The 27,837-nt window shown below is 38.1% G+C and overlaps 1 protein-coding gene across 1 annotated transcript; it reads right to left on the reverse strand.

The window, feature by feature from the left end:
* Window positions 1–691: 691 nt before the first annotated feature.
* C19H16orf87 (chromosome 19 C16orf87 homolog) lies at window positions 692–27,262 on the reverse strand. Its single transcript, XM_032614700.1, has 4 exons — window positions 27,087–27,262; window positions 20,935–21,031; window positions 8,483–8,665; window positions 692–2,277 (listed from the first exon to the last, which is right to left on the reverse strand). The coding sequence occupies exons 1-4, from the start codon at window positions 27,150–27,152 to the stop codon at window positions 2,159–2,161; spliced, it is 465 nt and encodes a 154-aa protein (XP_032470591.1). The 5' UTR covers window positions 27,153–27,262; the 3' UTR covers window positions 692–2,158.
* Between the last annotated feature and the right edge of the window lie 575 nt (window positions 27,263–27,837).

Below are 27,837 nucleotides of genomic sequence, written 5' to 3' on the forward strand. Positions count from 1 at the left end.
ATGCTTTGTATGAATGAGTAAAGAAAGTGGTTTCTTGAGATGGCCTCTACCCCTAGTGAAGATGCCGTGAAGACTGTTGAAATCACAACACAGGATTCAGAATATTACATAAACTCAGTTGATAAAGCAAGGCAGGGTTTGAGAGGACTGACTCCAATTTTGAAAGAAGTCCTACTATGGGTAAAATGGTATCAAACAGCATTACATACTACCGAGAAATCATTTATGAAAGCAAGAGCCAGTCGCTGAGGCAGACTTCATTGTTGTCTTATTTTTAGAAATTGCCATGGCCACCCCAGCCTTCACCCTGATCAGTCAGCAGCATCAACATCAATGTAAGACCCTCCACCAGCAAAGATTATGACTTGCTGAAGGCTCAGATGATGGGTAGCAGTTTTTAGCAATTAAGTCTTTTTTAAATTAAGGTATATACATTTTTAAAAGACATACTGCTATTGCACATTGAAAAAACTACAGTACAGTATAAACATAACATTTATATGCACTGGGAAACCAAAAAATTCATGTGACTTGCTTTACTGCAATATTTGCTTTATTGCAGGGGTCTGAATCTGAACCCACAATATTTTGGAGGTATGCCTGTATTAAGTTCACAAGCATTTTTAGATATTAATCTTAAGTTTTTTTCTCAAAATTTAAACTTTTCTTATATTTCATAGATAAAATCACATTAACATTTCTGGGAATAAACTTTATTACTAGGGCTTTAAAATGCATACAAGATAATTGTAGTAGTACTTGCAGGTAAATATGGGGATTGAGGGAAAAGGAATTCTTAGGAAAATCCTACATCCTACCTAGAGAACCTCTTAAGCTCCCTCTGCTGGCTACCATTTAAATAAAGTAGAAAAAAAGGTAAACCTCTTTTCTTCTGGGAGGTAATGGGAGATGCACTCTGAAGCTGACAATGCTGTTGTTGAAATTGAAAGGAAAGTTCTCTTAAGTAAGGGCTAAGTCTAACTGCTGCCTACATTCCCTAATAAGGCTTCGGGACTTCCAAACAGATGGGGGAGGGGGGTCCGGGGAGGCCACAGTCGACTTAAAATAAGGGAAGTCATTATCAAGTTTGAATATGTTAAGCATTAAATCGATATACAAAAATGCAAAAGCATTTATATAAAATAAATCAAATATAAACAATTATCATTTAACACTAAAAAATTAATAATTTAAATACAGTTCACAAAACTTCACTAGAACAAAAAGCTTATACCAAACTATTTAATCTATTAGTTTCAATATTAAGTTTTATTTTTTTCCTCCAGAGTGAGGTTAAGTAACAATTTAAATAATTTTCAGGATGTATAAATGAACATCCATTCAGAAAGAACATTACTGCTTCAAAGTGGCTATCTAAGAAATATTTTGCATGTAATAAATATATTTTATGTTTAGGTTAACAGGCACCATCTTGAGAGCAAAAAAGTATTTTTTTAATTAATAAATAAATTACATTCAAGAAAACAAGGTGTTTATATCTGAAGTATGATATATCCTTAAATGTTTTTCTTCATATAGCACCCAAACTTCCAAACTAGAAAGTAGCTTCTAAAATATAACTCATACCTTAAGTTATAAAAATAAAGGCCAAGAAAAAAATCAATTTAAGACAAAATTTACAGTTTATATTATTAATTCCCCATTCAATAAAATATCAATTGCCAATTTACTAAATGAACTGCAAATATGCAATGTTAGTGCTGAAAATCTGAAATATATATTTTTAAAAGTCACTCTTTCTCAAAGTATTTAAAATATTGCATCTCTGGTGGCAAACCTGCAAACTATCATTTTATTTCTCTAGTTTCCTTACTTCCACTCCCAACCCTACCCCTTAATCTTGTAAAAGCCATCCAGCGTTTTTTCTTTCTTTCAGTGGGGGGTGGGGGGGTGGGGGTTAAAACACTATATCCCAAACACAAAACACTGACAATACTCCTTGGTAAACAAGGAAATCCCAGAAGAGTCCAAGCCTGCAGCTTTGCTCCCAAAGTGTGCCACAGGCTAAATGATAAAGAAAAAAAAACAATCAATGGCCCTTATTGATGCAGTCAGAATGCTCCTGGGAGTTCATAACTGTTTGAGAATTTGCTGATGTAATCCTGAAGAAAGTTTCAACACATTTTGCAGACAAATATCAGAGAATAAGTCTTTGATTAATAATTTTTCTATTTATTTCTGCCAAGGCGACTGAAAACACGAAAGCCTTTTCATCAGAGAGGTTAGCATAGATGTCAATTTCCTTTTCCTGTTTCTCTGTTAAAAGAAAAAGGGAAAGCTTTTAATATAAAGGCAGTAGATGCAGTATTTTTTTTAATTTAAAGTATTCCTTTAAATGACAATAAATATAATACATAATACTACAACATACACTAACTGCTATAAAGTATTATGCTACTGAACTGGAATTTTAAAATTACACAAAGGAGTTACTAAAATGCCATGAACTCAATTCTAAGACTAAATGGAGACTGTATATATTTCTATACACACAGTCTAATATCGATATCATTTCTGTAAGAATCTCAAATATTTCTTTCTCCTCACTAGCATGAGCTGTTTCAATCAAAATGAATTTCCTCACCCTAAATATGGTCCCTTCTGAACATCAATGGTGCCTTTATGAATATATTAAGTTCTTCACCTTAGCCCTGCTATGGAAAATATGAATAACCAACATTTATTTCTACTTTTCCCCACCTGATTACAAATGTAATCCAAGTCCATGGTAGAAACTTTGAAAAATACAGAAAAATAAAAAAGAAAAATCACCTATTATCTTATGAGCCAGCTAAAATCACGATTAACATCTTTTGTGTATATTCTCCCAAATGATTTTTTTCAGGCTCTACTATGATTCCACATTTGTCTCGTTTTTTGTTTTGTATTGACTTTTTAATCAAAGTTAAACATGAATATAGTTTAGAGTCAAATTATTTTTACAAAACGTGTTACAAAAAAAACAGAAGTCCTCTTTCCCTCATGCACATTTCCTACTCTTCAAATAAAACTATTTTCCAGGTATTCCTTTTGGTTTTTACCTAAGTAACATATTTATCTGATGCAACATCTTGGATTTTTGGTTATAGGCATTATTAATTGACTTTCCACCATGAAATATTAGGATTTATTGTTTTCTGTCTCTTGCCCCCACCATACTCTTCTTATCACATCTTCCCATTATAGTTATATTACCATTTTGATGAGATCAATATTGTGTTTACATTATTCACTGTGTAAATGATTTCACTTTTCCTGTACACTGTTTTCACTGAAGAGATTCTTTTTTTTCACTTGCTTAGTTTTCATTGTTAATTGAACCCAAACTCTCTCCTAGTTGGATAAATCTTTCAGAATGTTTACACATATCAATCTTATCTTCTTGAAGAAATTCTATGCTCCAATGTGAAATGGTTGCTTTCTAGGCCTATTGCACAATTATCATCTGGAGATCTCTCGTCAACATCATGCTGGAGATTCTCCTCATCTCTCTCTTGAGTGGGACCCCGTGTCGTAGGTCCAGGATACTTTCTTGGTTTACTTCTTCACCGATGTCATATATCTTGCAGTAGCCTCCTGGGAAAGGGAGTATGGGTAGCAAATTTTTTGAGACCCTGAATATCAGAAAGTGTCTTTAGTCTTTCTTCACACTAGTTAATAGTGTGATTGAGTAAAGACTTGAATATTTCCTCTCAGTTTTTTTTTTTTTTTTTTTTTTGCGATACGTGGGCCTCTCACTGCTGTGGCCTCTCCCGTTGCAGAGCACAGGCTCCGGACGCGCAGGCTCAGCGGCCATGGCTCACGGGCCCAGCCGCTCCGCGGCATGTGGGATCTTCCCCGACCAGGGCACGAACCCATGTGCCCTGCATCGGCAGGCGGATTCTCAACCACTGCGCCACCAGGGAAGCCCTCCTCTTAGTATTTTAAAGGCAAAATACTGTCTTCCAACTACTGGTGTCACTGTTAAGAAAACCGTATACCACTTTTTACAGTTATTTTTTAAGTTATTGCTAAATTTACTACAGTTAAATATACAGATCATAAGTGTACAACTGGATGACCCATACCACAATCAAGATACAGAAAATCCCTCATGCTCCTCTCCAGTCAATCCCTTCCCACCCCACCAGCAACCATTTTTCTACCACCATAGATTTATTTTGCCTGTTTTTGAACTTCATATAAGTGGCATGGTATAGTACGTACTGTTTTGTGTCTAGCTTCTTTCATTCAACATGTTTTTGAAATTCACTGATGTTGTTCATACATGAGTAGTTTGTTCCTTGCTGGGTAGTATTCCACTGTACCACTTTGATTATTTTCTCTGAACACTTGAAGGACCTTCCCTTTAACCAGAGAGATATGACTTATGATGATATGCTTTGGCATAATATCTAGTTTTAACCATCCATTGGTCTGGGAATTTGGTGAGGCATTTCAATATGGAAATTCAATGTCCTTCCCGTTTGGGAAAACTACTTGAATTATTTCACTGATGACTTCCCATCTACTTCATCTTCTATGTTCTTCTTCTGCAACACCAATTACTTACAGATGTGGACCTTGAACTGGTCCTCTAAATTTCTTATGTTTCTTATTCATTTTTTCATCTCTTTTCCTATTGCTATACATTCCGGTACATTTCTTCAATTTTGTCTATAAGACTTCTGTTAAAGTTTTACATTTCTGCAAATCGTATAGACATATACATACATATATATATATTTTGAGATTCTCGTTTTAAAGTTCATTTTCCAGGTACTTTTTTGACATCTGCAATTCCTTTTAAACATCATCTTGTTTTTCTTTCATAACTACCATACCTTCTCTTACAAAGAATATTAATGGTAGTTTTAACTTTTTTCTTCTCCCTGCAAAAACTTATCATATCCAAGTTATTTTTTTATTCCTCTGTGAAAGTCTGACTGGAGAACTCAGTATTTACCATCTCCAATTTTCACCTAATCTTCCTCATCTTAATTTGGTACTCCTGCCCTCAATGATGCCTGGTGTTTCCTAGACCAGAGACTGTGTTTTCCCTTTCAAAGGATAAACTTGCAGGGAGGGGAGGTCAGGGTAAAGAGCCCTAGCAGGCTATTAAAACACAGACTTCAAATAGTCTTGTTTTTAGCCTCACCTTCACCTCTACACTTTCAGACAATAACTGAGGTAAAAATTCCTGACCTTAGGCAGATGTGAAACAAAAATCAGTTTCTTTCTCAGCTTTCCTCAAAGGAGTTTACAATTTGGGTTTCTTGGGTCTGCTAAAGAAGTTAGCACTTTGCAGAATTTTGCTGCTTCTCCCACTCCTTGTCCTTGTGGGACTTGGCCCTTTAAAAAAAAAATCCCTTTCATCTTTGTCATTTTACTAGGATTTGGGGAGGGTGCAGAGCTAGATGTGTTTATTCAATCCACCATCTTTAACGTGAAGTCTACATTAACTCTCTATGTTCATTAATAAGGTATTCAGAATTGCCCAATATATTTCAGTCAGTCAAAATGTCACTCCTGGGGCTTCCCTGGTGGCGCAGTGGTTGAGAGTCCGCCTGCCGCTGCAGGGGACACAGGTTCGTGCCCTGGTCCAGGAAGATCCCACATGCCGTGGAGCGGCTAGGCCTGTGAGCCATGGCCGCTGAGCCTGCGCATCTGGAGCCTGTGCTCTGCAACGGGAGAAGTCACAACAGTGAGAGGCCCGTGTACCGTAAAAAAAAAAAAAAAATATGTCACTCCTACTTTACTAATATCCAGAATAATCATACCCCCCACATATAAAATGAAGACTTATTTTAAACCATCCAAAACTGTTAAGTTTAATGGTTGGCTTTTATCATAATGTTGTTATCTAGATGTCTAAAAAGATTTCCTTTTCATTCCTTATTCTTCCTATTTTTTTCAAAACATAGGAAACAGTAAAGCCAATTAAAAATGTGCTTTTAGACACACTGTCAGGTTTTCCTTATTAGAATAAAGGTAAAGCTTGCTTCAAATTCTTCAAGTGCCCTATGAGCTGGGAATCAATAAATACTGAATTTAAGTAGCTACTTAACACTAAGAAGCATATCAAAGAAGTCTATTCTAAAATATATAGACATTTCAAAAGTTCATATTTTCTATCAATATTATATTTAGAAAACATGGTCTGCCTTAAGGGTTTGTAAAATACAGCCTGCAAAACTGGTAAAATACAATTGGCAAAATCTGGCCTCCCACCTGTTTTTACAAAGTCTTACTGGAACACAGCCATGCCCATTCATTTACGTATTCTCTATGGCAGCTTTCCAGACACAATGACAGAGCAGACTAGCTATGACAGAGACCCTACAGCCCACGAAGCCTAAAATATTTATTATCTGGCTCTTTACAGAAAAAGTTTGCTGAATGCCCTTGCCCCTGGCCTACATTAAAAGATTCTATTTTATTATACAAAAATTCCTTGAGATCCTCCCTGTTTGTATTTAAAGCATATCTTACTCTAGAAATACCTTTCTTAAAACTTTTCTATAATAAACTAAAAATACCTGAAACCAACTTATACCAAATAAACACTTTTTTCAAGTTAACATGAAATAAAAGATCCAAACCTGCATATATAGTCCTACCACAACTACAGAGCCTTCGTTCCCCCAAATAAAAGACTGTCATTATCTATTCTCTCATCTCCTCTGACTAGAAGCATTCCTTTTCCATTCTTTGGGTTATATTCCCTTTACTTCAACTGTAAAGAATGTTCTGTTTTCTGGGCCAAGCAGTATTTCCCTCTTTTCTTTTTTCTCCGTTGACTTTTTTTTAAATGTATTTATTTTATTTTTTGGCTGCATTGGGTCTTCGTTGCTGTGCTTGTGCTTTCTCTAATTGTGGTGAGTGGGTGCTACTCTTCGTTGCGGTGTGCAGGCTTCTCATTGCGGTGGCTTCTCTTGTTGTAGAGCACGGGCTCTAGGTGCACGGGCTTCAGTAGTTGTGGCATGTGGGACTCAGTAGATGTGGCTCACGGGCTCTAGAGCGCAGGCTCAGTAGTTGTGGTGCACGGGCTTTGTTGTTCCGTGGCATGTGGGATCTTCCCGGACCAGGGCTTGAACCCGTGTCCCCTGCACTGGCAGGCAGATTCTTAACCACTGTGCCACCAGGGAAGCCCCTCTGTTGACTTTTCTTTACCTAGTTTTCATTCTGAAACAGTCTTTAGCATATATTTTCTGATCATCCCATTGTTAAAGAAGCACCCTCAAGTTGAGAAAACAACTCAAACTCTCTGGAAGATCAGCATAATAGAAGGAAAGAGAAAAAGCAGTAAAATTACCCAAGGAAATTAAGGAGTATAGAAGCACAGTCTTCACAGAATACAGTCAAAAGACATTATAAACCTTAGTCCTTTAACCATACAATATTAAAAAATCTTTAACTTTGATAAAAGCTATACCAGTGAAGTTATTTTCCCTAACAGTAGCACTTTTATTCAAATAGAAGCACACAAAGCAGAGAGAAATGGTGAACAGGTAAAAAATTCTCAATGTCTAAAATATTTATATTTGAATACCTAAGACTGAATACCTGAAAAAGCAAAGCATAACTCACAAATAACATAAGAAGTTATAAACACATTTCACTGAAGAAATTATTTTAATAGAGGTTTTTGTGGTGTCTAACAAGATTGTTATTTATTTTTAATTGAAATATAGTTGATTTACTTGAGAGAGATTTTTAAAGAATTATAAAAAGCAACTCTCTTGTTTTTTCATTTAATTACTGGCTTGAAAGTCCCACTTTAAAAAAGATATTCATGGGCATATGGGGTGCATTATACCATTCTTTTTACTTTTGTGTAATCTTTTAAATTTTCCACAATAAAAGGTTTTTTAAAAGATGTATAAATCAAAGAAAACGAGAAGTTTTAGTTGATGGTTACAAACAAGTTATTGGTAGACACACTACTTATCAGAAGAAAAGAGAAAATCTATAAGGAGAATATGAATATGTTTTAGACCAAGAAGAATTCACCTTACTATCCAAAAGCTGCCTCAAAATAGGAAACAGAATAGGAGTAATTTAAAAATTCATACTGAAGAACACTTGAGAGTAAATTTTTAAAACTCACAGTATAATAGTTTGAAATAAGTTTTAACAGAATTCAGATTTATCTTTAAAAAAGTATAACTATTTTAACAGACTTATCCAGGATGTCATACACAAATTATCTCTGAACTTTACTATCATCAGTTTATAGCAAGGTGAATTTTACCTAATTTAAGCCTTTAATTTTCCAATAAGAATTAAATTTATGTGACTTTTTAAAAACAAACATCTACCTGAGAGGAAATGCTTTTACAAACTAAAATATGAGTTGGAATTTTAAGTCCAGGAGTTCAATGCCTACCAAACACTTTCTTCACTACTATCTAATTTAGATGTTAGAAAACTTTAATACCTGAAAAAAAAAAAAAACACAACTGCTTGGATTTACTCATACCTCTTTCTTCCTCATGTTTTTTGGCAGATGCACTTTTAGGTCTTCCTCTTCCTCGTCTGATATGATCTGAATGGCTGTTACTTCGAGACCTCTTTCTGTTTTCTAAATCCTTATTTACTGTAGAATTTATCTTCTCTCGCCTAACTCTCTCTGTTCGCCTCCTCTTGGCCTCATGCTTGTTTTCTGTATGGATGAATAAAAGTGATATATTTTAGGGCTTAGCAAGAACTGTTTGCCCATGTTCTCATTGCTTTCTTCTTTTTTTTTTCTAAATAGCACTAGAGTTTGCTGCCTGGCATATTTTATAAAACTACAACCATAACATCTATATGTCCCTCACACCCATGCAGGAAAAAAAGAAATTCAAAAGAATTCAGATCCACATTAACACATGAGGTAGTAGGAATCTTATAACAGAAGACAAGTTTCTTTATTTGATACTTTTAATTTCAGCCCCTACAAGTTCACACAATTCCACAGCAACCTTTTTCCTTCTCTCTGTATCCAAGTTAAAAATGGTGAAGTATTACAAAAGGAAAATAAATATTCCATTCCTTTTTTCCCCCTACCCAAACTACAGATTGAAATATGTCAAATACACAGAAGCAAAACTGACCTTAGCCATAATATTTATATTAAAGTTCCCAATAAAAACCAAACAGAAAGTATCTAGGGAAAACATAAAAATACTAGGGAAGTAAGCAGTTTTCACTTTATCCACAGAAGAGGTCATTTCTGACATTCTAAGAGCATGTTTATCCCAAATAAATAGCAATAGGGGAACCTTACTCAACATGGTGATTTAATTAATGCAAGGAGCCACCCCTCTCACTCCAAACAGATCAAAAGGTTGGATAAGACAAACAACAATTTTTTTAAATTGCTTTAATACGTACCTGAATTCAAAAGAAAGAAAGAAAATTCACCAAATGCCTAAAACCATGGTGGTAAAGGGGCAAAACATATAAGAAAATTCATATCCCAAGAACTAAAGAGAACAATTTAAAAGGCTATACAGGGCTTCCCTGGTGGTACAGTGGTTGAGAAGCCGCCTGCCAATGCAGGGGACATGGGTTTGAGCCCTGGTCTGGGAAGATCCCACATGCCGTGGAGCAACTAAGCCCGTGCACCACAACTACTAAGCCTGCGCTCTAGAGCCCACAAGCCACAACTACTGAGCCCACCTACCACAACTGTTGAAGCCCACGCGCCTAGAGCCCGTGCTCCACAAGAGACGCCACCGCCATGAGAAGCCTGCACACTGCAACTAAGAGTAGCCCCCACTGGCCACAACTAGAGAAAGACCGCGCGCAGCAGCAAAGACCCAATGCAGCAAAAAATTTAAATAAAGTAAATAAAGTAAAAATAAAATGAAATAAAAGGCTATATAAATTAAGTATGCTTAATAGGCTACTATAAAATAAAATAAATTTAAGTAAAATATTAATAGTTATTTCCAAATACCATATCCTTGGAGAATTAGTTAATTCCAGGTCTCAGATTAACATATACCAGATAATGCAAGAATACCTAGTTATTCCAAACTGTAAGAAAGTTATCTAAGATCACCAGCAACTTGTTAAAGGACTCAAGGGCTAACTTGAAGAGGCTCCTGTTGACTATTATAATTTGAGCATCAATAAAAATAATAACTATAATAGACTGAAACACCTAAAGAACCAACTCACTATTTTGAAAAGTGAAATAAAGGAAAAGAATAAAGCATTTACCCTGCCTTTTCTATTCAAACTGTACCACTCACTGGGTAATGAAAGGGTAGATGAAGAGCGATTTCTCATTTTAGAATCACTGTGGCTAAAAAACTGAAGAAGGAATAAGAGTATTACCATTTTCAACTTGAAATGAACTAAATGTAAACATCAACAGCTGCTAACATCACAAAAACAGAGATAAGTAGACTTTGTGCCTCCTTATAGAATACCTACCTAAGTAGTCTTGCCAAAAAAAAAAAATCAAATCTCATCAAGCCCTTAGATCCAAATTACAATTTATAAGAAAAAGAGAAATCATTCAAAGAATGTGTTAACATACACCATGGAGACACAAACAGTAAATCCAAATGGACAAGTGATAGTTTAACATATAATCTGCAAGGAATAAAAGAGAAAATAATAGATAAAGAGAGAGCCAAAAAAGATATCAGTCATATGCAACGTGTGGACCTTATTTGGAATCTGTTTTTAAAAACCATTTATGAGAAACCTGAAAATTTCAACACCAGTTGGATATTTGATATTATGGAATTATTGTTAATTTTTTATTGTGCTTAAGTTTTTAAAGGTCTATCTTTTATTATTATTTTTTTATTTTTAATTTTATTTCTTTTTGGTTGTGCCGCATGGCATATGGGATCCTAGTTCCCTGACCAGGAATCAAATCCATGCCCCCTGCATTGGAGGCATGGAGTCTTAACCACTGGACCACCAGGGAAGTCCCAAGGTCTGTCTTTTAGAAACATGTAATGAAATATTTATAATTGAAATTATATGAAATTTGCTTTAAAATAATATACAAGAGAAGGAGTGGATGTGGATGGGACAGAGTATGCTTAGAATTTCTCAAAAAAAAAGTTGAAAGAAATAGTAACAGGTAAAGCTTTTTATAGTATGCCTTTTAGAGTTTAACACTGAATATAAGTTTGTTCCTTCAGCTACCCACCCATCTCTGCAAACTTCTTCATAGCCAACTTCTCAAAAACGAAGTATCTGTACTTTCTGCCTTCAGTTTCTCACCTCCCATTTACCCATCAATTCATTCCAGTATAGCTCCCAACTCAACGAAAATGATCATCAAGAAGGACAAAAACCTCTGTCAGCAAATCTAATAGACACCTCTCTTTAATCATCTTAATACCATCTCTCAAAAATTCAACACAGGACTACTCTTTGCCTTGAAATTAATTTTTTTTTTTTTTTTTTTTTGCGGTACGCGGGCCTCTCACTGTTGTGGCCTCTCCCGTTGCGGAGCACAGGCTCCGGAGGCACAGGCTCCACGGCATGTGGGATCTTCGCGGACCGGGGCACGAACCTGCATCGGCAGGCAGACTCTCAACCACTGCGCCACCAGGGAAGCCCCTACGCCACCAGGGAAGCCCCCTCTTTTCCTTGAAATTAATTTTTTACTTGATTTTCAGGTTCTGCAAATCTCCCATCTCACCAGCCATTCCTCTTTATCGCCTCTGCTGTCTTTTCCTCCCTGCAGGTTCTTTTCCATCTCTTAATATTAAAGTCTTAAGACTCTGTCCTGAGGCCAGATAAACCATGGACCCAAAACATTAAAAATTATTGTTATAATCATTCCAAACTTTCTACTTTCAGCTCTGACTTCTTGCCAAAGCTCTAGACTGCCTACCTAACAGCTTCACTTGTATGACTCACAAGCATTTCAGATGTGCCAAAAAATAACTCTTGATTTTCCCTCCTCCAACCTTCATTATACTAGTAAACAGCACCAACCAGTTGCAAAAGCCAAATAACTTGTAGTCATTTGTGACTCAGCTTGTTTCTTCTATCATCATAGAAGTCCATAGGTACTCCGTGCAAAATACATCCACAATTTCTTCATTTCTCCCACTTCTACGGGCAACCGAACACATTCCCTAAATAGCTGCCAAAATTATCTTTAAAAAAAACTGTATAAATAAGCTTCCTTTCTAAAACCTTTCATTAGCTTTTCACTTTATTTAAAAGAAAGTCAAATTTCCTGACCAAAGACTGTAAGTCCCCCTATAAGACCTGACATTTGCTTCTCACCCATCTAATCTCATACCACTAGCCAGTTTGTTCAGTACTCTCCAAATATGCCTTCCTTTTAATAAAACAAGTTCCTTCCTCCCCTTGAGTCTCTGCAATTGCTAATCCTTCTGCCTAGAGCTTTCTTCCCAAGGCTCTTCATGAGACAGGCTTTATTTCCTTCAGATGTCAATTTATAGGTCACCCCTCTGAGTCTCCCAGCCCAAGTTACTTTCTATAATCTTCTACTACTACTACTATAGTCTTTCTATAATTTTCTTCTACTACTACTTCTACTACTACTACTACATTTATTTATATGCTCAATATGTCTCCCCATCAAAATATAAGCTCTATGAAAGCTGGGGTGCTTTTGTCTGTCTCATTCACAGAACCTCGAACGTTACCTACACATGTTAAGTGGTGCTGAATAAATAAAATCAGACTGAACACATGATTTATTTCACTATCTTCTCAAAAATCCTATTGAAATGAGCACAAACATGGGTAAAAAGGTAAAGGGAAAAAGGAAAATAAATCTGCAGTGCTTGAAACAGGAAAGGGTGCTATTAACGATCTGAAATTACAGAATTTCAGCAAACTGGCAAGCTGACAGATTCTAAGTAACCAGAATAGAAAAAATTAAAATTCAAAATAAGAATAAGAAATATCTCCTATAGCAGGGATCGCTCTTCTTCCCAAAGATATTCCCAGGACAGGACGAAAAGTACAGTAAGGAACAGCAGGCCACAGGGTGATCATCAGAATAACTAGAACTACTGCAGAACAGTTGGGCCTATGTATACAAAGTAACACATAAAGACGTAAAGCTCTTGGGAATCAAGCGATGTTCAAGGGGACTTTGAACCTCCACAACACAGAAAGAAGAAACAAACAAACAAAATAGGCAGTTCCTCATAAAAATGAAAACTATAAAGGATCTCACATTCTGTCCCAGAATGAAACCTTCCTTATTTGGGCAATCATGGATTTCAACAGCATTCCCCAGCTCACCTAATTTACATCTAAAAGCCTGCCAATAAGCTTCTTCCAATTGTACACTAAAGAGATGTCAAAATAGACTTTCAAAAAAAAAAAAAAAAAATAGACTTTCAAAACAGTGTAGTATATTCATGCAAGTTATCTACACTGATAAACCAAGACCTTCATTTATAAATATCAACAGGCAATTAAGGATTACCAGCTATTTGAAGAAAATAAGTGTGAGAGAGAGAAGGAGCAAGATAAAACATGTGGAACAGGGAGTTCCCTAGTGGTCTAGTGGTTAGGATTCTGGGCTTTCACTGCTGTGGCCCGGGTTAAATCCCTGGTCAAGGCCAAAAACAAAATAAAAACAAAAACATGAGGAACAAAGGTAATTCAGGAAACAAAAAAATCTTAAAACATTTCAAAGCATACCTTCTGAAAGTACTATATCATTAAGATTTTTTTGCAGAAATAGAAAACTCCATCCTAAAATCATATGGAATCTCAATGGACCCCAAATAGCCAAAACAATCTTGGAAAAGAACAGAGAATCACACTTCTTGATTTCAAACCTTTTCTAACAAAACTACAGTAATCAAAAAAATGTAGTACTGGGCTTCCCTGGTGGCGCAGTGGTTGAGAGTCTGCCTGCCGATGCAGGAGACACGGGTTCGTGCCCCGGTCCGGGAAGATCCCACATGCCGTGGAGTGGTTAGGCCTGTGAGCCATGGCCGCTGAGCCTGCGCGTCCGGAGCCTGTTCTCCGCAACAGGAGAGGCCACAACAGTGACATCCCCGCGTACCGCAAAAAAAAAGGAAAAAAAGTAGTACTGCCTTACCAGAGACATACAGACCAATAGAATAAAACAGCCCAAAGATAAATCCTCTAATATATGGTCAAATGATTTTCAATAACAGTAGCCATGAAAAAACAGTATTTTCAACAAGTGGTAATTGGGAAAACTGGATATCCACAGGCAAAAAAATGAAACTGGACCCTTATCTTACACCATATACAACAGCAGTCCCCAACCTTTTTGGTACCAGGGACTGGAAGCCAATATTCCCCCCCCCCCCCGCCCCCGCGCCGGGGGGGGGGGGGGAAGGGGCGGGGCAGGGGGACAGTTCAGAAGGTAATGCGAACAATGGAGAGCAGCAGAAGCAGCTTTTGCTCGCTCGCCCACCACTCACTTCCTACTTTGCGGTCCGGTTCATAACAGGCCGCGGACTGGTAGCGGTCCGCGGCCCGGGGATTGGGGACCCCAGTATACAAGAATTAACTCAATATGGATTGAAGATCTAAATATAACAACTAAAACTATAAAATGCTTAGGGGAAAAACTTCAAGACAGTGGATTTGTCAATGATTTCTTGGATATGACACCAAAAGTACCGGCAAAAAAAGAAAAAATAGACAACTTGGATTTTATCAAAATTAAAAACTTCTGTTCAATGCATGAACAAAATGTAGTAAGTACATACAATCGAATATTATTCAGGAAGGAAATTCTGACACGTCACAGCGTGGATGGAGACATTATACTAAGTGAAACCAGACACAAAAGGACAAATATTGCATGACTACACTTAACTACAGTAGTCAAATTCAAGTTCACAAGCACAGAAAGAATAGTAGTGGCCTGGGGCGTGATGGGGGCGGGGAGTGGGAGGAAAATGGGGAGTTATTGTTTTATGTGTATGGAGTTTCAGTTTGGGAAAATGAAAAGAAATGGACAGTGGTGATGATTAAGCACATGATATGAATGTACTTAATGCCACTAAACCGTACAACTTAAAACGATTAAAATACTAAATTCTGGGATTTCCCTGGTGGCCTAGTGGTTAAGAATCCACCTGCCAATGCAGGCGACGCAGGTTTGAGCCCTGGTCTGTGCTCTGAGATACGCCTAGAGCCTGTGCTCTGCAACAAGAGAAGCCACTGCAATGAGAAGCCCACGCACTGCAATGAAGAGTAGCCCCCGCTCACAACTAGAGAAAGCCCATGAACAGCTACGAAGACCCAACTCAGCAAAATAAATAAATTAATTAAATTAAATTAATTTTTTAAAAAAAAGAAAAAGTAGGGGACTTCCCTGGCGGCCCAGTGGTTAAGACTTCACCTTCCAAAGCAGTGGGTGCAGGTTCGACCCCTGGTCAGGGAGCTAAGATCCCACACACCTCATGGCCAAAAAACCAAAATATAAAACAGAAGCAATACTGTAACAAATTCAATAAAGACTAAAAATGGTCCACATCAAAATATCTTTAAAAAAAAGAAAAAAGAAAAAGTAGGATTATCCTTATAGTACAATGGAAAGAAATTTTAGCATGACAGCTGTGCAGCAGACCTAAAATCAGTCTTGATTAGAAGAAATCAGAGGATTTTATGAAAAATATCTTTTAAAGATAAATATAGTTATCATTATATAAACTATATGATTAAGAACTTTAAAGAAAGGCACAGAGATGAAGGTATGTATTTTTTCATCAAAAGGCAAAATAAAAACTATGTTCCATATATGAATGTACAGCAATTTTAAGTGATTAGCATGTAAGGAACAATGTTTTCTGAAATAACAAAACCAAATCTTCACTGTCAAGTAATTCAGAGTTGAGGATCACTTACTACTGATTAACGTTCAATCATTTTGGGTTTCTAAAAGGTACTGGTGATAATCATTTCCCCATTTTTCTTCCTTAACTACAAAAGTGAGTATGTCATTTACAGACTTTGCTTATTTATCAGCCTTTCCCTGTTAGAGAATAATTTAAAAATTAGGTTTAATATTTTTTATCCCTTTTTCCTTCCCCCAATAAAAAATGGAATTTATTTAATTTTGTTATTTATTTGACTAAGCTTAACCCAAAGTTTATACTCACTGAGAAATTAACAGTTAAATACTAATAAGCTATTCAAAATTTTTACCGTTTTTTTTTTTTTTTTGCTGTACGCGGGCCTCTCACTGTTGCGGCCTCTCCCATTGCAGAGCACAGGCTCCGGACGCACAGGCTCAGCGGCCATGGCTCACGGGCCCAGCCGCTCCGCAGCATGTGGGATCTTCCTGGACCGGGGCACGAACCCATGTATCGGCAGGCGGACTCTCAAACACTGCGCCACCAGGAAAGCCCCAAAATTCTTACCGTTTTAAACCTTTTTCTTACCTTTAGCGGAAGTCTTGTATAAACTAGTATCTAAGTTAGATTTTCAGTTTACTTTTTCTTTACAGTTTTTATAATGAAAAAATTTTAAAGGTATATCCATTGTTATTAAATGCAAAATAGCACCCTTGATGTCACTAAACCACCCAGAACACCCATTTGGAAAACTAAATTTAAAGATTTGGAACAGAGTTTGTTCTCACCAAAAACTGCTTCTGTCAGTATTTGGTAACTGACCAAATACTTGAATAGATTACTACTGCAGTACTGAAGGTTTAGGCCACAGTACAGATACTTTCAATTTTAGGAAATACAGTATTTCCTTTAATTTCTTTTTTTTAAAATTTCTTCAAATTGACAGATGAAGACTCAACCTCAAGGCTACTTTTTAAACTCTCAGTCAACCATTCAATTTAGAAATGAAATCCTACATGAACAACATAGTCAATTTTTAAAAATTTATCTCCATTTAATATTGACCCCCTAAAAAGGATAAAAGAAACAATACTACATTCCTAACTCATTTAGAAAGCAATCAAAGAATAATTAATTGCCTTGAGATTCTATGCACTTGTACAAAACACTGAGCATTAATACAGCTTTATTTGTAACACTCATCTTTTCCTCTCACCGAAATTAATATATTTTTACAATTTAAAATTAACTTCCATAATAGATTTTATTTATCTATATTTTCAGCTAGCAAAGTTCTATATTGTTCTAGCGTCCCACCTCCCTATTTTCATGTATGTTATGAAGATATAAAGATGATTAGTATATTTGCAAAATGTGAGTTTTCAACATTTCAAATCTAGATAAATCTATGACTTAACAGATTATTTTCCTCCTGCATGTCACACAAAGTTACAATAATTAAATAAGAGGTTTCAACCCACTGAAATTTCAAATAATCTTTTATAGCTTTGATTTTAAGATAAGTGCAATCTGAGCTTTAAAGATGTTTCTTTTTTGTTTTAAATGTTTAATTATGCAAATAAAAGTCTTCCTTGGGGACTTCCCTGGTGGTGCAGTGGTTAAGAATCCGCCTGCCAATGCAGGGGACATGGGTTCGAGCCCTGGTCCGGGAAGATCCCACGTGCCGTGGAGCAACTAAGCCCATGCGCCACAACTACTGAGCCTGCACTCTAGGGCCTGTGCATGCTGCAACTACTGAGCCTGCATGCCGCAACTACTGAGCCTACATGCCACAACTACTGAAGCCCGCATGCCTAGAGCCCATGTTCCACAACGAGAAGCCACCACAATAAGTCCGCGCACAGCAACGAAGAGTAGCTCCCGCTCGCTGCAACTAGACAAAGGCCGTGTGCAGCAACGAAGACCCAATGCAGCCAGAAAAAAAATTTTTTTTTTCAGAAAAAATTTTTAAAAAGAAATTTAATTGTAAAAATTAGTATTTATTGAGTACCTATAACATACCAAGCTTTCTTTATGTTAGACATTTTCATATACACTTCCTCTACACTTCAATCCTCTAAGTTGGTACTATAAACCTACATAAACACAAGTAAACAGCAGCTGCCCCTGGAGGTTAATTAACCTGTTAGAGAGTGTCCAAACTGGAATCTGAATCTGAAGCCAGATCTTCATATAATATATAACAACATATAGTACATGGCTGTACTATACCAAACTGATTTCCAGGCTTTGAGTACTCTTAATCCTTCTTAAAACCCTTTCCTCCTTTTGTTCTACAGCACAGTCTATCCCTGATATTTCTCTGTCCTTTCTATTCTTTGTCTTGCTGGTTCTTCTTCCTCCTCCCTAGGATTTCTAGGCTTCAATGTTTCATCTTCACTTCAAGGTCGCAAGTCTAAACGTAAAATAATAATGAACTGCTTCTCACTCATCACACTGACTTATGTAACACCACCTCTGTTGGCTGTTCTCCTGCGGCTGACATTTCTTCTCAGCTGACATGACCTCCCTACCCACTTCTACCCTTTAAGATTGGAGTCTGCCAAAGTTCAGTCCCTGAACCTGCTTCCTCTTCCTACCCTATAGACTCTATAGAACTGGCTCATCCATTTCCATGATATCAACAACCATGATGATTCAAACCTTTCTCTCCGGCTGAGGCTATTCCCTGAGCTTCAGACTGTATGTCCAACTGGGAAAAAATCCACACGGATGATATTTCACAACTATATCCAAACATAGTTTCTTCATCTTTCCCTCAAAACTTGTCTTCCCTTTTATCTTCCCTTTCTAACCAGTAATCCCAGTCAGAAATCTGGAAGTCATTCTAAAGTCTTCCCTTTCCTTCAAATGATTCTAAATTCTTAACACTTGTAGCATCTGTCCCTTTTCTCTGTCCTCATTTACATTTCTTCCTTACCTCATTTCTCACCTGAATTGTTGGTATATAGAAGGGTCTCAAAAATATTTGTTGAGTGAAAAACTAATAAACACAATTGTCCCACTAATAGCATGGACCATGTCTTATTCATTTTGGAGCCTCAGAACTGAGTTGACATGCCACCCCAGCAAATCTACTGAATGAATCATTCCAAGGTTCCCATACCCAAATCATACTCTTAGGAAACAAGAATGAGGAATTGATTTTTAACAGTTCTCTGGATGACTCCTATATAACCAATCCAGCAACAGCCTTTAAGAGCTAATGAATTAATAGTAAGTCCATTACCATGTTGAAAGGGAGCAAACTCAGAGGCAGAAATGGAATTAAAACTGCTTTCCTCCCATCTCTCCACAGACCTAGGATAAACAGACCTCTCACAGACATAAATATATGTAATTCTTGAATCATCTCCTACTATAACCATTCTTTGCTTAACTCGGCATCCTCACTCAGTTAACATACTGCAAAAGCTCACTTCCACCTTGTAACCCCACAAACTATTCTCTAGACAGAAGTCAGAATGATCTTTCTAAAAGGCAAATCAGAGCATGCCACCCTCCCCTCACCTCATTGCACATCCCAGGGATAGTTTCTCCTCACATTGTAAGAACAAAAACCAAAATCTTACTCTAGTTTACAAAGCCTTAAATAAATAATCTGGCCTCTGCTTATCTCTCTGGCCTCATATCGAACACTCTCCTGGTTTTACTGTCTACACTGCAACCATGCTGGCCTTTTTGTTCCTAAAACATACCAAAATTTAACAACCTTAAAATTTTTGCATTTGCTATTTCATCTGTCAAGAATGGTCTTCTTCCTGATCTTATCATGGCTACTACCCCCCTGTTCCTATTCAGCCTCAGCCTAAAATGTCACCTCTCAGAGAAGCTTCCAAACCACTCAATCAAAAGTAGCCTTCCAGTCACACACCTCAGCACTCTATTTTAATTTCTTACAAGGCGTTTATTCACAAGTTGATATTCTCCCTGTTTATCTGTTCTCTATTTCCTGCCTACAAGAATGCATTAAGCTCCATGACAGCAGTGAACCCGCCTTGATAGTAAATTCATTCATTACTTTAGGCCCAAGGCTTAGAACAGTCCTAGCATACAGCAGGTGCTCATATATACACTTGCAATCAATCTACTCTTATTTGGGGATCATGAACATATAAAGTTCTGACTTTATCAAAGAACAAATAACAACATTTCATTTCTTAATAAATATATCTGCTGAACAAATCCAATTTGTCTATATTAATGGGAAGGTAAAATTCAAACAAAAAAATTTTTAGATATTCTATATCAGGGAATTACAAAAAATAACCAATGTATATAAAAATTATATTCACATCAAAATCAGGTTATTTTTTTCAGTCACCAGTTTAAAAAAAAAAACAAAAACCTACTTTAAAGTTGTTACACATTGTACCAGCACTATGAGAGGAAAAACCAAAATGTCCATCAAGCAGTAAACAGATAAAACAAATTGTGGCATATCCACACAAAGAATACTATTAAGCAATAAAAAGGAATGAATTCTTATTGATATACACAACAATATGGCCGAATCTTAAATTATGCTCAGTGAAAGAAGTCAGGCAATAAAGATTACATACTGTATGATTCCATTTATATAATGTAAAGTTCTAAAATAGTGACAGAAAGCAGATCAGTGGTTATCTGGGGGAGTGGGAAACAAGATGGAAAGATTACAAAGGGGAACTAGAGAGCTTATGGGAATGATGGACATGTTCATTATCTTGACTGTGGTGACTGGTGTAAACACATGACAAAACTTATCAAACATACACTTTAAATATGCACAATTTACTGGAAGTCAATTATATCTTTAGTAAACATTTAAATTTTTTTTAAAAAAATCAGATTAGGTCACTCCCTTGCTTAAAACCCTTCAATGGCTCTCCATACTCCAAAAATAAAAAATAGAAAATTTGTTACAAGCGTTATCAGCATTACAAGGGGGTTAACATTTAAATAGAATGAACGGCATACTAACGTCATAAGCTGATTTCCAATAGCTAATAAAAACCAAACACATACTTCAATAGACTTTAATTTTTAACTTCAACAAAAATTGAATAGTAAATTCACAAAAATTAATTTTAAATTTCTACATCAAAAAGCTAAAAATGTGGTAAACTCTCACAATTACCTGTAGAAGATGGTGATTTTTCTGGGTGTTTTGCATTTAAAAGTTTTCTGCTAATAAATATGTAACCACAGGGACATGATTTACATGCAACAGGAACCTGTAGACAAAAAAAAGAAACAATTTATTATTACTATTTTTCTGTTCTTAAACTTCTCAGTGTTTATGTACTCTCCTAAACTGAATGATAAATTACTTGAAGTAGGAATCGTGGATTTATTTAAACCCCACCTCCTGACAACAAATTATGAGATGGGTATTGTGTCCTCTAAATCTTCACATTCTAGTAACACACTACAATAACCATGAATGTAGCAAATGCATGGTAAACATGTGCTGATGTGAGTGAACAACAGAAAACCACAATAGGGTCAGAGCCAAGGAAAATATATGGGGAAAAAGGTAGCATTTCCTAAAATATTAGTTTGAAAGCAGTTTATATAGAATAAATTGGAAAAGGGGGCATGATTGGGAAATCATTAAAGTAATCCCAGCATAATATTATGGGCCCCACTGGAATAGTGAGAATGGAAATGGAGAGAAGGTAGATCTACAAGACATTTCAAAAGGGTAAAGAACTGAAAACAACCCAGGTTCCAACATGAGCAGGTAAGATGCCGATTATTACCAATAGAAAAAAAAAAGTTTACAACAACCCGTTTGAGGGGCAAAAGTGTTGTACTAACAAAAGAGAATGTGGGACAAAGCAGGAGTTGAGATCTAGTATCTTACAGTCTCAGCTCCAGGAAGGACGTCGGATAAAACACAAGCTCTTCAGGCTTCTGTTTCTAAATCTGTAAACTATTTTTACAAGTGTCTCCTTTCTCCATTTCAAGTCTGTCAATATTTTTCTAAAGCCAAATGTTAGGGACTTCCCTGGTGGCACAGTGGTTAAGAATCTGCCTGCCAATGCAGGGGACATGGGTTTGAGCCCTGGTCTGGGAAGATCCCACATGCCGTGGAGCAACTAAGCCCATGCGCCACAACTACTAAGCTTGTGCTCTAGAGCCTGCAAGCCACAACTACTGAACCCGTGTGCCACAACTACTGAAGCCCGAGCGCCTAAAGCCAGTGCCCTGCAACAAGAGAAGCCACCGCAATGAGAAGCTCGCACATGGCCATGAAGAGTAGCCCCTGCTCACCGCAACTAGAGAAAGCCCGCATGCAGCAACGAAGACCCAACGCAGCCAAAAATAATAAATAAATAAATTTATAAAGCCAAATATTACTGAAAATCATTGAAAAAAGCTTTAGCTTTTCCTCCACAATTGTTTCACTAATATTAACCTTAATGATCCTTGGACTCAGGGCACATTCACTGAAAAGCAGAAATTAATCTCAACAAAAAGTACTCACAGAATACTAATTACAATTCCCTTTGTAAGATAAGTTCCATTTGCCCACTGTCCTGCTTATGTAAAAGTTTAATCACTACTATAAAGCTTTCATCCATTTATGTAGAGAATGCCTCATGTTCTAGAATATAAATATATGATCTAAATAAGCTAAATCAGAATTCTGGCAGAATTCCTTTTCTTTGCATAAAAATACTGAACAAAGAATTCTAGTTTGTATTTATGAAAAATAACAATGAATCTATAAAAATAATCAAACTCCAGGTATGTCTAACAGCTTGCTTTATCAAGAATGTAACGAGGGCTTCCCTGGTGGCGCAGTGGTTGAGAGTCCCCCTGCCGATGCAGGGCACACGGGTTCGTGCCCCGGTCCGGGAAGATCCCACATGCCGCAGAGCGGCTAGACCCGTGAGCCATGGCCGCTGAGCCTGCGTGCCCGGAGCCTGTGCTCCTTAACAGCAGAGGCCACAACAGCGAGAGGCCCACGCACCGCAAAAAAAAAAAAAAAAAAAAAAAAAAGAATGTAACGAGATTCTTCCAAACCATGACAGAAAATGTAATGTTACATTTCTTAATAGTGTAAAATCTGCCTAAAATAGGTATGTTTTGTCATTTTAAAAATTTCACATCTTCAGAGAAACCAAGCTCAAAGGTACTGACTCATTTCCTTTATACTTAAACACATCATTAACGGCATCCACAGCAATATAAATTGTTTTAAGTTAATGCTACCCAAAAAAACACAGAACGTGATGTTCTTATTCAACATACCCTTTGCTACTCAACAACCATTTTCTTTCAGCTATTGAAACTCAACAAATTGAAATTTAATTGTCTTATACACAAAAAAATTATATCAACCCATGTCCAGAATTAACAGTGTGCTACAGTTAGATGAGAAATGTACATTCGGCTTTGGGATGACTAACTCAATTGACAGGCTGATTTACATCCCTTAATGAAAGTGTCTTATGCTCAAGGAACATTCATGCGCCTGAGCTAAGTCACCCTAAGGTCCTTTTGAAAATGTAAAGTTCCTTCCCCTCACACCAACCCTGAAGAAAACCCAACTAACCACTACCACAATACAGATCCTGTAAAAAGAATTATTAAATGAGGTAGACAACTTCAGTTATATTAATCTCTTTAAATTATTGTATAATTTGGATTTTAAACAAACACCTAAACTTCCATGAAATTTCAGTTGTAATGCCAAAGACAACAGTAATGAAAGTTCTAATGCTATACTTGCAGGATTTTAAAATGCAAGGAAAAAACTTTGAAGTGTTGTTTACTGATGGCTTGTGAATCAATTTATTCCTTGAAAAATAGGTATTTAGATTGTAGGCATGTTTTACAAGTAAGACAGGCTTAAAAAAACAACTGCAAAAAACAAAATCCTGACCCTATATTGTTTCACTGACTTCAAAAAGCTCAAAAATAACCACAATACAGAGAATCCATCTATACTCTTTGTTGCTAAGAGCATCAAAGTTACGTACAGCAGACATATTTGCTAAATGTCACATAAAATTTCCTAACATTTTTTCCTAAAAGGGGGAAAAAGCTGATGTAATAAAGAAAAAAAAAAAAAAGCAAAAACAGAAACATACACCAGAGATCCCAGAAAAATAATAAGAATCCTGACTACTACTACACTCAAAATGGCTCAGTAACTTGAGTTAGTGGATGTGAAACCCGTTGAAAATGAAAAGTATTGTGGTTTAGATGTTTCAGAACTATATTTTCAAATGGGGGAATGTAAAAGGGGACGTAATAAAGCAACTGAAAATCTAGGTCTTTCTTGTTTGCTGATCTCTGTACCTGTTTTTAAACTTACACATAGAACTTATGTAAATCTACTCAACTGAGGCAATCTCCTCTAACTTTAAAGATTTTATATTTATGTTTATAAACTATATCTAAATTCTAATTTAATATTCATCAGGCAACTTAGAATAACAGCAGTATTCTAAAGCTTTTTTTAAAAATGGCTTTCTGGATTCTAATTTTTTTCTCATTTATAAGAAACTGTACTTTCAAATAACTAGAAAACTAAAATTAATCTATTATTTTCTTCAATTGAGTTACTTTTAGTAAAAGATAAATCGCTTTTAAGAATCACCAAAAGTTTGAATTAGTCACCATGTATGTTATCTTCTCTTAAGTATTTAGAATAAAGAACACTACAAACCAACATTTTAAATTATGTTGTTGTAGCCTGTTATGGAATGAATTGTGTCTCCACCCCGCAAAAACACCCCAGCAACAAATTCGTATGTTGAAGCCCCAACCCCCCAACGTGATAGTATTATTTGGAGATGAGATAATTAGGTTTAGATGAGGTCATGAGGGTGGAGCCCTCAGGATGGCATTAGTGTCCCTGCAAGAGACACCAGAAAGCTCTCTTTTCTGCCAGGATCTTGGTACTTCCAGCCTCCAGAACTGTGACAAAATAAATTACTGTTGTTTGAGCCACCCAATCTACGGTATTTTGTTATGGCAGCTGGAGTGGAGGTTGTGTGTGTAACAACAAAACAGAATGTGATATTTCCAAATAAAATGCTGATCACGTTTTGTCGAATAGTTACAGGGACTCCTACAAGTTTACTATCCTTTCCTCTTTTTTTAACAAGGATATTAAAAACAGGTTATTTTCCCCAAAAGGTTACCGTATGCCAAATACAACAAGGTCAGGATTTGCAATAACTGATGCCCTACAGAAACTGGAATGCATAATGCATACCATGTAAACCTTATACTTCTGCACAATTAAACGGAACAAATGGAAATGATTTAAATATTGAAATAATCTTCAACAAGGAGACTTAAATAGAAAAGTCCAACTTTTTCAGAATTTAACAAATTTAGTTTAATGGTAAGAATGGAAATTTAGGACTTCTCTGGTGGCGCAGTGGTTAAGAATCCGCCTGCCTATTCAGGGGACACAGGTTCGAGCCCTGGTCCGGGAAGATCCCACATGCCGCGAAGCAACTAAGCCCGCGCACCACAACTACTGTGTGTGCGCTCTACAGCTCGCGAGCCACAACTACTGAAGCCCTCGCGCGTAGAGCCCGTGCTCCACAACAAGAGAAGCCACCGCAATAAGAAGCCGCAATGAAGAGTAGCCCCCGCTGGCCGCAACTAGGGAAAGCGCAGTAACAAAGACCCAACGCAAACAAAAATTTTAAAAGAAAAGAAAGGAAATTTAACTCTGTTTTGGAAAATATGGCTAAATTGTTTTTAGAATGCATACTCAATAAACTCAAACAATCAATAAACCGTAATTCTCCTTGCACAATCTTCCTCTGATCAGCATATCTATCATTGCCCATAAAAGATACTGAATAAAACATGTAACATTTTCTGTTAAAAGATTTGATCAACCTTTAAGCTTGCTCCTTAAAGTATGCACTAAAATCTGCTTATTAAAAAAGTCTTCAGGGCTTCCCTGGTGGCGCAGTGGTTGAGAGTCCGCCTACCGATGCAGGGGACGCGGGTTCGTGCCCCAGTCCGGGAAGATACCACATGCCACGGAGCGGCTGGGCCCGTGAGCCATGGCCGCTGAGCCTGCGCGTCCGGAGCCTGTGCTCCGCAACGGGAGAGGCCACAACCGTGAGAGGCCCGCGTACCGCAAAAAAAAAAAAGTCTTCATCCATTTCAAATTACTCCTGATTTTAAAAAAAGGAGAGAATGAAAAAGGGAGAAGAGGTAATCATTTTGAAAAAATCCTCTCAGTGGAAAAGAAAAAAACACACCCAGATCTGCATGTTGGCGTGAAATAGGGCCCTTACTAATGCTTTTAACCGAGTCTTAACTCATTCGATTATAAGGTTTAGAGGAACTTCTATTATTCTAGTAAAAAATGAGGCATCCTTAAACTAAAACGGTAAGATGAGATTTTTTTAACTTACAGCTATGACACCATTAATTCTGTGTAGAAAGCAGTCATTTAAAATTCATAAAACCACATATATATATTTTAGAAGATCTGGAAGCAGAAAACGCCAAATTTTTACAGTGGATACCGCGGCGAGTAGGGGCAAGTGAGGAGCGCTCAGGAAGGGCTTCAATGGGGGCGTCATTCAATAACGTTCCATTTAAAACAATGTACAGAAAGGATTCACGATTATTTACGTCAAAAATATAATAAATATATTTAAGAGAAAAAATCTCCATATTTCGCCAAAACTTAAAACTATTACACTGCGGGCCTGTCTGTCACATTTAAGCATCCGCCCAGGTCGCGGGGGGACAGTTTTGGGGGTCCACCGTACACATCTGAAACGGGAACAAAGCAACCCAGCTTGGCAGAAGGCGGATTTCGGAGCCAGGAGCCCAGACTCAGAGTCGACACATCGGGGATTCTCTTCGGGGAAGAAGGGGGCTGAGGGACCGAACTCGTCCACTTGGGCTGCTGCCCCACACTCCTGCCGCTGTCACCGGAGCCGGACAGGCGATTCTGGGAGGGTCCGAACAGGGCGCCCCGTCAGCTCACGATAAATCCACGCCCCCTCTCACGCGGCTGGCCACAGGGCAAGATACTCGCCCGTCTGACCGCCGCCAGGTGGGCACCGGCCGGGCCGCGGCCCCGGGCGCTTCCCCGGCAACCCCTGGGCTCTATCCGGCCGATTGCGGGCTCCCATGATGGCCAGAGCTCAAGGGCCGCCCCACACGCTCAGCCGCTGGGACCCCGGCGAGGCGGCCTCTCCACAGCCAGCGGCCGCCGGCAACGGACGCCCGCCCGCGCGCACCCGCCCCACCGGCCCGTGTGCGCGGTGTCCGGCCCCCGGCGCCCACCTGTTGGTCGCACTCGGGGCATGATTTGGTGGCCATCTTCACTTTCTTGGCTCGAGTTGCAGACATGCTCCTCTCTGGTGGCAGCGGCGGCGACGGCAGCGGCGGCGGCCCGGGCTCCGCCCCTCGTACTTCAGCAGCCCAGCCTCCGCCCGTCGGTCCCCGCAGGCCAGAGTGAGGCTCTGAAGAGCGCGCGCGCGCGCACGTGCGCGAGCTCGCGCGGAGCCTGCGTGCTGAGGGGGCGGGGCGCGGCGTGCGCGGGCTCCGAGGGACCGCGGAACACGCCCCCACCCGCGCTGCTCCGGTCCTCTAGGGCGTATCGATTCTCACGAGAGGAGACCGACTGGATAGTCCGGCGGGACGATGGACACGCCCTCTCTGGGCCAGACGAACGGCGTGGAGGCGTGGTTTGGCCGGGACTCGGCAGTAACGGGCGTCAGGTTCGACCAACGAATGCACAGACAGGGCGGGTCGTGGTGCTGAGCCCGCCCCCTCCCCCGGAGGAAGGAGACCGTGAGTGAAAAAGGCGGTGGGAGGTAAAGCGCTTGGCACAGATCCTGCCGTTTGATAAACTTCAGTAAATGTTAGCGAGTCTAATCATTGAGGAATTGTAATAGACATCTGATGAATCTGCTATATGCCAGCCCTGGACTCGGTTCTGCGAGGTATAAAATTCGTTAAGTCAAATATGTATTAAGGGCCAATTCTGCCACACAAATGTGAATACTAGGAGGTGCCTGCCCTCAAACACGTA

Source organism: Phocoena sinus, chromosome 19 (genome assembly GCF_008692025.1).
Source record: "Phocoena sinus isolate mPhoSin1 chromosome 19, mPhoSin1.pri, whole genome shotgun sequence".
Lineage (NCBI taxonomy): Eukaryota > Metazoa > Chordata > Mammalia > Artiodactyla > Phocoenidae > Phocoena > Phocoena sinus.

Excerpts from the sequence above, each read along its gene's own strand:
- C19H16orf87 (XM_032614700.1), bottom strand. The coding sequence starts at position 27,152 with ATGTCTGCAACTCGAGCCAAGAAAGTGAAGATGGCCACCAAATCATGC. Across the intron at positions 8,666-20,934 it reads AAAATCACCATCTTCTACAG|AAAACAAGCATGAGGCCAAG; the intron begins GTAATTGTGAGA and ends TCATCCATACAG. Across the intron at positions 2,278-8,482 it reads AAAACATGAGGAAGAAAGAG|AGAAACAGGAAAAGGAAATT; the intron begins GTATGAGTAAAT and ends TTCTTTTAACAG.